This window comes from Solanum lycopersicum, chromosome 2 (genome assembly GCF_036512215.1).
Source record: "Solanum lycopersicum chromosome 2, SLM_r2.1".
Taxonomy (NCBI): Eukaryota; Viridiplantae; Streptophyta; class Magnoliopsida; order Solanales; family Solanaceae; genus Solanum; species Solanum lycopersicum.
This window is the reverse complement of record NC_090801.1, coordinates 31,952,451-31,965,456: the sequence shown is the minus strand read 5'-3', so window position 1 is coordinate 31,965,456 and position 13,006 is coordinate 31,952,451. Positions and strand designations below refer to the sequence as shown.

General features: G+C 33.9%; 1 protein-coding gene across 2 annotated transcripts; it reads right to left on the bottom strand.

Annotated features, from left to right (window-relative positions):
- Nucleotides 1–1,473: 1,473 nt before the first annotated feature.
- On the bottom strand, nt 1,474–7,320 carry LOC101262463 (glycerophosphodiester phosphodiesterase GDPDL6-like). 2 transcript variants are annotated; one of them, XM_010317260.4, is made up of 9 exons: nt 7,170–7,320; nt 4,108–4,525; nt 3,915–4,024; nt 3,297–3,804; nt 3,181–3,222; nt 2,800–3,075; nt 2,551–2,687; nt 1,967–2,453; nt 1,474–1,883 (listed from the first exon to the last, which is right to left on the bottom strand). In XM_010317260.4, exons 1-9 carry the CDS (start codon nt 7,203–7,205, stop codon nt 1,654–1,656), a joined length of 2,244 nt encoding a protein of 747 aa, XP_010315562.3. In that variant the 5' UTR covers nt 7,206–7,320; the 3' UTR covers nt 1,474–1,653. The 2 variants fall into 2 exon arrangements, with proteins under 2 accessions (XP_010315562.3, XP_019067671.2); XM_019212126.3 differs by having other exon boundaries at nt 4,108–4,546; nt 7,170–7,304.
- Between the last annotated feature and the right edge of the window lie 5,686 nt (nt 7,321–13,006).

Genomic DNA, 13,006 nt, shown 5'->3' with positions numbered 1-13,006 from the left:
ATATAGGTTTGCCCTACTTCCTAATTTATCAAGTGTTAATCCGGTATTCCATGTATCCATGTTGAAGAGGTATCATGGTGATGGGGGATTGTATCACTAATTGGGACTCAATTTCCCTAGACAAGGACCTCCAATATGAGGAGGAACCGATTGCTGTTCTTGATCGTGATGTACGCAAGCTAACCAAGGAGATTAAGTCCGTGAAGGTTCAATAGAAGCATCACCCAGTTAAGGAAGCTACTTGGGAGACCAAGAAGGACATGCGAGAGAAGTATCCTCCATTGTTCGTCGAATCAAGTACTACCTCTTTTTTTCCTTAGGCTAATTTTCCTAAGTTTGTCACTCTAGGACAAGTGATAGGTAAATTGATATCTATTGCAATGACTTGTTCCCATCGTTATAGAAATGCTAATGAGGGAAAATTTGGGTTGTAAAAAAAATTCAGTAGTAATTAGATTTCTCCAATCCTTTCCTGATTTGGAGGAAATCAGAGTCATTAAAGTGTAGAGACATCTAGCACAAATCAAGTGAACCATTTATGATTTCGAATGCATGAGTAGTTAGATAACTCGTTAACGAATTCGAACGACTTTACGAAATTGAATTTGAGTGATTACACCTCCGCAAATCAAACTTAGCGTAAAGGGTAATTTCTGAGTGTCATAGGTTAGAGGTGTGTTATGAAATGGGGTTTTGAAAATTCTTGAGTGAGCTCATTTGTTCGTGAATCCCGCCCTGACGGGGGATTCTACCGACCTGGCGCCGCCACTATGGTGGGCAGGATGCGAGTTAAAGTCGTTAATATACCCCAAAACGACCTCATTATGCAATTTTCTACTTTTAGAGTTAAGGAACGACCCCGAGGCAATTTTTACTCGTTTTTTACCATTCTTGAGGCTAAAGGTAAGATTTTCATTCCTTGAATCCATTTTCCGATCCGTAGAACGTAATAGAATGGGTTAATGTTGATAGGGAAGGATTTTGTTATGGATTATATGGTGGAGGCAACCCTTAGTTGGTTAGTTCGGATCATGGGTTTTATCTACGGTTCATAGAATTGCTAGAGTTTTGGTAATTAGCGATCATTTATTGATTTCCTATGTTATTGTGATTGTTTGTACACCAAGAGTAAGCGGAACGAATCCGGAAAGGGAAGGATCAAGTTTCTTAGCTTTTCAAGCTTGTTTCGAGGTAGGTGATGGTTGTGATTCTATGTTTGTGTGATGTATGCATGTTCTTGCTTCATTGTGTCTCCAATATTCTAACCGGCAAATACATGTATTTGGCTAGTAACGATATCCAAAGGATGAAATATGGTATAGTAATCAATACTTGAAACAATCAGAAATCCTAGTAATTAGAACCTAAACTAGTGGGATTTATGTAGCTTGCTCTCTAATTTTTATGTGTCTTACTTCATCTTTTTTCCCACTATGACTATTTTACATAATCTTTGCCTTGTGAGGAATAGAAGAAAGTTAATATCGGTACTTCATAAACGGTTATTTTACAGCACTATCAGTGCAATATGTCTGTAACTTTTCGTACAATTTCAAAAGGAGACGCTTTGTAAGACGTTGTGGCTACATTTTTTGTTTTTTTACCATCATATATATATATATATATATATATATAGATATATATATATATATATTACCATAAAGAAAAAATGGAGTTGGAATTAGAACCTCCATGATCATTTTTCTTGGCAATTGCAGCTACAGGAGTTAGTGGTGGAGTAACAAAGTCTTTAGTCTCCAAGTACTCTGGAGGGGGAGGCGTGTACTCTTCTACTTCTTTTGGATCGAGGGCATACGTTATCACTTCCCCTGGATTTATCTCTGGTATTCTATATGACTCTTTATTCCCAGTGCACAAATTCCCTGTGCCAACAAAGAATTATAAACTGATTTTTGTATCTACACAATTAATTCGATTACATAAATTTGAGTGTCGATTTACTTACTGGTGTATGCATTTGCTGTTCTTGGGTACTGCGTTATAATTCCATCCGCACCATAGTAAATGAGGTTATGGATCAAGGTGTATGGATCGGAGTTAAAATCCATGTAAATATCTTGGAATTCATTCAAAACAGTTCCAGCATAGACACTAATATTGGCCCAATGCATACATTCAATAAGGTTGGTCAAGTTCAAAGTAAAACCCTCTCCTCGAAATTGTGTGTATAAGGAATGTTTATGTAAAAGTACTGCATCCGCATGCTTCTTGATTTCTAATGCTGTCTCATTCGTTACAAACTCAACCTTCTTCTTAATGTGAAGTACTTTTTGGTAAGTCGAGATATCCTTGAATTTGTCTAGAACTGAACTTTCACCTGACATGATCAGAACCTTCTGAGTTGATTGCTTATCAAGTATGGCGTTGCTTAAAGCAGTCGTGACAGCACCCACAATGTCGAGATCCTTGTTGGTGGCAAGGAAGGCAGCATTCTACAACACAACCAAGTTGCAATTATTAATAACTCTGTGTGTGTATATATATATATATATTTATATATATATATATAGTAGATTATAAGAAAATTACTTCTATGTTGATGAGAACTCCAGAAACTGCCTTTGCCTTGGCGAATTCCAAGAAATCCGAGAGAGTTACAAACTTCCCCATATTCTTGCGTGCTGGATCCCTTGCCAATTCTCCGTTAAATTCACTAAACATTTGAGCTGTGTCCAGGACAATTAAAGAGAGAAGAAGAGAACTAAATTTGAGAAAAAGAAAAAAACAAATATTTGAAATATTTTAGTCTTGAGAGAGGTGGATCGATTGATCACTCACGTTTCAATGACTGAATTTCTTCCCATGTAAAATCGAAAGAGAAAATACCCATAGAGGATTGGAGTGCCTCAACCTTAGTCGATCGACTCATGAAAGGTCCGGATGCAGTGGTGGTTGAGATGAGGTCAACTGAAGGCAAGCAGAATGCAACTCCGTCTTTTGTCATTTGGACAGAACAATCGATTATGTCAGCACCATCATCTACTGCTTTTTGATAGGCAAGATCGGTTGATCCTGGATAATCTCCACTTGCTCCATTTGCAGTAATTATCAGAGCTGCCAATTCAAATTTCACAACAGAATTTAGAAATCACCTTTTCCAAAAGTATTATAGGAACTCTATCTACTACTTCATTGCACAGAGAGATTCAATTTTCATACTATGGACTCTCCTTGAAGCATTCCGACTCCCTGCCAAGCAAGCTGCAGTCAGAAGAAACAATTGTGAGACGTAATGATCTTGTATTTCCTCTTGATCTTATGAAAAAAATTCTCACCAATAGCGATTGATGCTGACGTAGCAAAGTCTGTGACCACACCGTCAACAGCAAACTTTGAGTTGTCAACGAATTGCAGATACTCTCTTTGTGGATCATAACTGTAGTTGTAAGGCAAATAGTTGTCATTTGCGAATCCGTAAGCAAAAACTTGAACGCCTTGTTTATGAGCTTTAGCCACTAGATTGGTACTAGACTTTAAATGACGACCTCTATTGACGGGCCATATGTACTCTCTTGGTACAACGATTCCTGCAGCAAATTTCTTGATCATTGAAAACTTTGTTAATAGTGAAGCATATCGTTTATTTGTTGTTGGTTCAACTGTGCTTCTATCAACAGGAAACTTGAACATTAACTTCGTTTTGAGACCACGCACAACTGGTCCCATTCTTTTCAAGAAACCAATATCTGAAGACGATATGTAAGAGATATCCTTCTTTACCTCCAAGAGTTGTTTGATTTTATCAACTAAACTTAGATTGTGCTGGTTGTAGAATGCCGGATACTGTAATACAATTTTGGTAAAAAAAAAATAAGTCATTTAACTGACAATAGGATTTAAAATGCATTTCATAAAATGTTTCAACAATGAGAAAGAAAGGGAGTGATAAACACCTCAGCATTGATCCATAGTTGAGTATTATCGTTTTCCTCTAAAAATAGGTCAGTTGGATATGGTGATGAAAAATCAAATAAATCGGATCTGCTGAATATCGATTGTGTCACTGGAAAACAAAGTCGAGTACAAATATTAGTATGAGCAGTACCATATATATATAAGCATTTACATGCATAAGTTGTCTCTTACCAACCAATTTACTTAACATCTCATCACTTGTGAAGTCCAATGCAAACCATCCTTGAAGTTCTTTTCCATTAACAATGTAGGTTTTTCTACGATCTGGAAAAGCATCGGCTGCATTTGTTGTATTCTGGATGTTTAATTGTGAGAGACAAAATCCGTGTCCATCACGACTCATATGAAGATCACATAGGAAGACAGTACCATTCTTTCCAAATACATTTCTAAATGCTATATCTGTTTGTGAGGGATAAAGTCCCGAAAATCCCCCATTTGCAACTACTACTGGTTCATCACCATGTAGAGTCAACCATTTTCGTTTAGCAAGAGGAACTGCAGTACCCTTTTTATGTTTCGCATCAGCTATAGTGCATTGGATCATCAAGCAAATTAATAAGACATGCCTCAGCATTTTCTTCCAATCCTGTTCCAGAAAGAAAAAAAACTACTAAATGATAAATTGGAATGAATTACTTTGTGTTGCAAGTATACTTATAATATTTGTATAATGTGTGAGAGAATTAAAGGATAACTATTATCTTTCTGTTGATGAGTAACTTGACTCCTAGGTAAGGTTTCAGATAAGCAGTGATATATATGTGGAGGGTTACGTTGAGTACCACGTATAGTACATGAACAAAGTTGATCCCCTTCAAGTCATGTCTAGATGATCTTAAATAAGTCCCTTAGCATGTGTGGACACCTTAATGTTTGATACGTGAGTCTTATAGTGTATTATATCAATAATGAGATTAATGAAATTACACTTGTAAGATGAAATTACACTGGTCTGTACTGATACTACCCTGTACTCTTTTTTTGTTGAGTGCAAAAACATATTCCAGAGATCCTAAGATGTGTACCTCTAGCGCATGACAACAATTTTTTATCTAGATTGAGCACTTCATTTTCAGGCTTTCGTGGATTCTCTTAGTAGTCCTTGTCCATCTTTTGTTCGGTTCTTGAGAATTGTAGTGGATTATTTTCACACATATACTTTGGTGGTTTTACAAACATTATGGATTTTGTTGTAATCAGATTATATTCTATGTAAAATTGGTTAATGAATTTGGTTAAGATTTGGTTTAGACGGTTTACTCATTGGCGGATTTGTGTGGGTGTCGCTCACCACCATTTTAATTGTGAAAAAGTTGGTATCAAAGCCTTCTGTATATCTATCTCGTTGTACAAGAACATGTCTTGTTGAGTTTTGAAAAATGGTTTGTGGATGATCATAGTTTTCTTTGAGAGGCTATTAGACACGAGGAAATTTCAACTTCTTTCTTTTCTTTGTGTTATATAACTTGATTCAAATTGATATTTGGTAATTCAATCTGTATCTGACTCATTCATTCTTTTCTAGCATATGGTGAGAACACACAAAGGAGAAGCGAGGGTTGACAACCAGCTGTTGAGGCTGTGGTTTGGGAAAGAGGAAGAGTGAGGGGTAGAGAAAGAGGTAGACGACAAAGTTCCGTACGCTCTAGGGGCCGAGCTCGGAAGTTGCAAAACGACTATAGAAAGATCATAACTCTAACTATGTGTCTTACGACAAGGGCAAGACATGAAATGAAGGGGATACACTGATGCAAATTTTAGAGGAGATATGGATAAGAGTAGGTCCTGTTGCATTTTAAAGGTACTAACAGAAAATGAATGTCCACTTCTCAGTGTGTTATATGTTCTACTAGAGCACGTCTTTGCACGTGTGTTTCATGTGAATTTTATAGATACGTTAGAATGACTAAAATTTCATGAAAATATATATGTAAAACTTGTAATGAATCATACAATATAACAATTACAAAATAAGAATAAAGACTTATGCAATAAAACATTTATAGAAAACTAAATTAAGAAATCTAATAGAGAGAAAAAAAGACAAAGAAGCAGATTTAAAAAAAATACAATATAAACATTATTCTTATAAGAATGATGTATATATAGATGAAATAATAAGTACAAAATTAGTACATAACTCTCTGAGTTCTTATCGACTCATTTCACATCCTATTAAAATTCAAGAGTCTTCATCATCTACTTTTACTATAGAATAAAAATAATAACCTAATAATCTTGGTAGGAATTTCATGAGATAAAGAAGTTGAATTCATATAAATAGAATAGGAGGAATATCAAAAGATTTCTTAAAGTTTTAGTTTAAATATTTGGAGGTTTTGAATATGAAAAGATGAGAGTTATGAATATTAAGAGTATAAAAGTTGAATAAGTAATTAGAAAATAATAATAAATAAATGAAGAATATGAAGAAAAAAAAGTTAGCAAACCATGTAGAAATTTAATAATAATTAGATTTAATTAAGCATCAATAAATTTAAATTTGTGAAGCTAGTCATTATTTAATAATAATCAAGAGGACATTATTAATATGTTTCTCCCTTTTGTAGATTTGCACCCTTTAAATTATTAAATTTCGTTATTTATCATAAAGGATAATACTTTATCCACATTTATTATATTATTCGTTAGAGAAACATTTAGGTAAAGAAGAGGAAAAGTAAAGAAATTTAGGTAACGAATTTAAAAAAAATTATAATTATTATATACATATAGATTATAGATGATAAATATTAATAAATTAGATATTTAATTAGAAAATAATCTTAGGAAGTCTAAAAGTCATTAATATTTAATTAAATTTATAAAATCAAATATTTAATTATTTTATAACAATTTAATTTATAAAAAGGGTAAAGCCGTAATTCAACTTTTAACTTTTTTGTTCATGCTTTTAGTAATATATGATGATAATGGAAATAATCATATGTAGCTTTAAGTAATCCTAATCTTGTAACATCAATTGAACTACCAAGCCAAACATTCGTTAAATTACATAGAAAAACATTTATATTTCTTCATTCTTTATCTACATAATTCATAAGTTCCATAATATAAATAATCCTATTAAATAATGAAATGAAAAATATCTAACCCAATATTTCATCACCATATATGTAAACGTCAAAATATGTACATACAATTAATACAATGTCATATATCATATCAAGATTAAGAAGAAATTAAGGACGAAATATAATTAAACTCACTTGAATGTTTAGATCAGGTAATGAAGGGAGAAGCATTCCCCTTGAGTTTCAGAAGGATAAAAGATAAAGATAAAAAAGATTAAAAAAAAAAAAAAAAAGGAAAGAAAAAAAGATGAGGTAAGAAACTCTCAAGGGAATGGAGAAATGAGGGAAAAAGGGATAGAGAGTTTTAAATAAAATGAGTGAATATTAAGAGGCTTTAATTAATTTTCCTTCTCGCAAATCTCGGAATAATATCTGGTTCTTATTATTTTATTTTCCTTTTCAATAAATTTACTATTTTTCTTCATTCCTTTTAGATTCTTGGTGAAATTATTTTATAACGATCCATATCGTTGTTACTGAACCTATTACGATGCAATCGAAGGAATTAAAACATTCCTTGTCACCATTGCTCCGTTCCAAACACATTTGTATTACGCAATGAGAGTAAAGTTCATGATCAGAGGACCGCTACACTGGATGCACCACGACGAAGTAGGTGAGCGCTACAGATAACACCTGCAAGGTGGAATTTCGAGTTTAATATATTTGAGAGATTTCAAATCTCAATCTAAAAAGGATTGACTCCTTAAAGTTCCCCTAGGTCGAATCTTTGAGAAAAAGAGCTCGAGAAGTTGGTTTTGAATTTGATTAAAAAAAAAAAAAGTTGTAGTTTTTGGAAGGTTAGTTGTTAAAAGTGGTTTATGGCAACAACTAGATTTTTGAGTCTCGGAATAGGATTTCTTCAATTTCATCAGCTCTATAATGTGGAATTGATCTAGGAGTGTTGACATTTTTTGTTTCAGAGTTATTTCGTATATTTGAGCTCTTGATTTGGAAGTTAAGTGAATTTAGACTATGAGTTCACTTTTGACAATATTTGGAGTTTGGGCATTCTAATAAGATTTTGATGAATCCATTGAAACCAGGGGATGATTGTAGGCCTAAGTGAGGTCTTGGTTGAAATTTTAGAGGTTCTAATGGCAGTTTGGTGTCGAGTTTGGTTGGGTAGCATATGTGGTTTGTGTACTCAAAGTTTCAAACAAATATCGAGGATTCATTTGGTGATTTTTGTTGAGTCTTGTGAGTTGATGATATTATTGTCTTGTGCAACTATTTTTGTTCATCGTGATTAGGGGGCCATCCCTCGTTATTGCAAAGGTGTGGTTTGATGTGTTCTGATCGCATGAGGGGATCTCATTGCAACCTAGCTGTTCTTATTCCTTTTTAAAAAAAAACCATATATTAGGCTTGATTTGGTATTATTTCGGGATTAGGACATTATATACTAGTCGGGTTTTTTTGTGTATTCCTATCTTGTGAGTTGACTTGTATGTTATCGGTATTGTATAATTGAACATGTTTGGCCTTAGTATAGGTTTATACTAGTGTTTGCCATAGACTCGCGGCATTTATAACCTTTTGGCCTTGTTTCTGCTCTGATGTCGATCTGGCCGACTTAGATCCTTTTTGTCTGGCGTAGAAAAATTAAGTTTAATAAACTGAGCCTTAGTTTATTCATTGACCCTGCTTTGACGACCTTCCACCCTCTCTTCCTCTTTCTACGGCCCCATTGCGACACGCCGACACCTAAGGTTTCACGCTTCTCTATGCGACTTCATATTGAAGTTGCTTCAAGCATGGAGCGTTGTGCGGGTTACTTGTGATTAGACGTTGTTCCACAATGGTATTATTGTTGGTTGCAGTGAAATCCTCTTTGGAGTTGTCATGCCCCCCGGTTTACTCTTGTTAGTTGGGTATCTGACACCCCTAAGAGTTTACTCGCTGGTTGCGTGGCCTTGAATAGTTACTTAGGGGTCGTTTGGTAGGCCGAATTAAAACAAATACTCCATGTATTATAGATGGTATTATTTAGTACTATGTTTGGTTGGAAATTAGGTCTATGTATAACTAATCAATGGATTTTTTATACCTCCTACATGTTATTATATGATGTATTACTAATAACTTCTATGTGGAGGTATTAGCATTACATGGGATATAATACCATGGGATAAGTCTATTAAAGACAAAAATATCCTTCAAAACATTTTAATTATTTTGTTTATTTTCATGATTTTATGTTTTATGATTGTCCTAGTAAATTTATTTAAATAAATTAGCTTACAAATTATTTAGAGAGAATAATTTGTATCAAACAACTCTCTCTAAATAATTTGTAAGCTTATTTATTTAAATAAACTTACTAGCACAACCATAAAACATAAAATCAAGAAATAAACAAAATAATTAAAATGTTTGTGCGGTTTTCTAATATTTTGTATTTTGAACAATTTATAAAATTGAATACATATTTAAGTTACAACTTACAATTTTATGCGAAAATGTAGATGATTTATTTAGTTTTATCATTGTTTACCGTCTTTTCAATTTTAAAGTTGATTGTTTATCGTTTTTTAAATTGAAAATTGACATTTGTAAGTGATCAATTTACTAAGATGACAATTATTTATTCTCAAATAATTTAAGTAAAAAAAGGAAACATGACAAGAAAATTGTTCTTTTCATAACTAGTTAGAAGGCCAAAAAAAAAATTATTGTCCGACAATTATTTACATTACTCTAATTGCATAATAATTCAAGGGTATAACTGGAAAGGAGTTTTTTATATAGTTTAATCCAAAGACAAGATGAGGTGGGAAACGATGAACCAAACACTTGGTAAAAATAATCCATGCATGAAAAATCTTTGTACTATTAATCCCTGCATTACTAATCCCAGCATTATTAATCTTTGGGTCAAATGATCCTTCACAGTCAAAGACACGGTATTATTGACGCCTCCGATTTTCCTCTTGCTATCAAGAAGGCTGACGTCCCTGGGAGGTTAATGGTTGGCTAGGCAGCCTCTCTTTGGTTCTATTGACGCCTCCGGGTTTACTCTTGCTTGTTGGGAAGCTGACGCCTCTGAGAGCTTATTGGTTGGCTTGCTGGCCCCATTCACTGTGCTTCAATCTTAGTAGTTAGCTATTATGTATATTGATCGGGCTTGTGGGGGTTTGTTCGTGTTTTATTTAAACTTGTTATGAGTATATCTTCTAGACTTATGAAGTCCAATTAGATTTATTTAGTTGTACTTAGTCCTCATTTCTAATATGCTTGTGCGCTTTTCTTTAAATTCTACTTTGACCCCTTTTTGTGTCTAGATTATATCTTCATATTGTTTTTACCTTTTTTCAGTAGGTCTATGATGTCTGCTGAGTACCATTGTCTTGGTACTCATGTTATACTCTGTATTTATTTTGTGATGTAGGTCCTAGTACCATATACCATCGATAATCATTCGAGATGGCAGCTTTGTGGATTGGAGGCGAGTGTGAGCACTTGGCGTTCTTGACTTTTTTGTCTCCTATATATTGTATAGCTAGTTTTTTATATTTTGAGACAAGCTTTGCTTTTGGTCTACTTAGGTACTTGTACTCTTTAGTTAGAACAACTCTGTACTTGTGACTTCCAGGTTTTGGGAGGGATCTTTTATATATATTTTGGGTTTGCTTCCACTTTTATCTTATTCTGTTGTTTAGATTATTGTTTTCGTTTGTTTCTATCCTCATACTCATTAATTAATATTATGGGTTACGAATTGGCTTACCTATTGGTGAGTAATAATAGTTTTCATCATAACTCAAGGAATCAGGTCGTGACAAGTTGGTATCAGAGCTCTAGATTGTCTGGCATCCTTGGTATGAGGGAAAATGTTTAGTAGAGTCCTACAGATCGGTGCGGAGATGTTTTTATTCTATCTTCAAGGGACTATAGGGAATTATAAGGAAATTATGTTCTTGGCTTCTTATCTTGTGTTTTAGCTTCGATTAAACTCTATTGCATGAAAGATTCGACGGACAGTATCAGCATATCCTACCACATTTTTAGCATGTGTTTGAACTAAAAAGCCTCAGTCGCGCTTGAAGCTTGAGCTCAGATGCATTCTTCGGCATTCAGAGAATCAAAGGGCAGTCCAAGCTTCAATAGGATCATTGACTACCTCGGTTCCTCGATATTCACTTGTAGGAGGTCCAAACTTCTTCTATGGTGCACCACAGACAGGTGCAGTTCTTGGTGCAGTCGATGCTACTTAGAGCAGAATTTGAGTGGTCCCCAACAGTGTTCATCGTCTGTTTCTGACTATGTGTTGGATTTCTTGAGTGGACGGGGCTTAGCCCACATTGTTTCCTTTAGATCGAGAGTTGAGTTAGAGGTTCATCAGAGTGTTGGCCTTGCCACTTCGATTGGCGTTGGAGAGGTCTACCTCTTACCAGATTGTGAGTCATGTGAGGGCTGTGGAGCAGGCATGTTTAGGACTTACAAAGATTTTAGATCTCTTGTTTCCTTAGGATTAAGAAACCTATATCCATGACGAAACTTTCCTCTTCCACTGCTTGTCCCTCATGATGAACATCTGAACTTCTCGACCAGGCTCCAACAAACCTTTACCGCTACCATGACGAACACCTAGGGCAAGAGAACATTCTTAGAATACAGATAGGCAGAAGACATTACGCTAGTTGTAAGAGGCCTCGCCTTCAGTACAACATTGATAACATTTCACTTCGAGGTGGGTATCAGCAAAGATAATATAATTTGCTCATAAATTATATTTGCACCATTAAAAGACATGGTTCTTAGATATAAGAAGTTTATGCTATGATAATAAGGAGTGCTATTAAAATAAGGCGGAATGGTCTGGTAGACCCTTATACTTGTATCAGTTTGTATTGTGGACTCTTCAACTTAACATTTTGTCAGTTGAACCCTTATACTCAACATAACACAACATAGTAAACCCCTCTGACCATTGACCATCCTTATGTGGCATTAAAATAGATGAGTTGGCAATAGAGTGTAGTCACACACCTGCAAAGGCAAGTCAACATGATATTTAAAATTTTAACTTTTACTTTTAAGTTATAAATTTTTTAAAAAAAAACAAATTCAAAAAGGAAAAAAACTAAAAAAACTTCTACCTCTATCTTCTTCCCTACACTACCTATTTTCCAGCCACCCTAACCCCAACCTATATTTCTTTATTATCCACACCATATTATTCTTTATCTTCATTTTTCTTTCACTTATTTCTTCTTTCCCCCACCCATCCCTATTTTTTTCCTCTTAATCATCATTTTCCCTCTTCTTCCCCTCCCAGACCTCAATTTCTATCTTTCTGCCTTTCCTTGCTCCTTTTCAACTTCTTTCTTGTTTTTTTTTTGTTACCCTAAATAAAAAATGAAATTGGGCAAAAAAAATTAAACATAATAAGCAAAGAAAAATCAGAAATTAGTGGAGATGTTGATATCTCTAATGAGTAATTTGACCTCTTTTGGTGTCAAAATTATTCTTGTATTTGCAAGCAATTTGGGGTGTGAAATTGTAATAAGCATTGGATTATGAAAAGTTTGGTCAGATCTGGTTGTAGGTGGCTTGGTTGTTGTTATTGTGGTTGTTAGATGATAGTAACAACCACAATAAATGATAGTATGTATTTTTGTATTTCATTGTTTTATTATATTTGTATCCATAGATTTGGAATTGTATTTCATATATTTAATTCATTTTGTATTTTTTTTTATGATAGTTATGTCAATATACCACAGTTAGTATTTATTTTTGTATTTCATATTTTTATTGTTTTTTGTATTCATAAATTTGGAAGTATATATTGAATTTTGATACTGTTTTAGTTAGTATGTATTTTTACAAGTAATAGTTATATTCATTCAAAAATTATGTTGCATTGTTTCTGAATTTAACATTTTTTTCTAATTTGTATTTATTCTAAAGGTATGTCAACTAGTTATGCATTTTATTTAAGAATGAGTACACCAAATATTCAATTA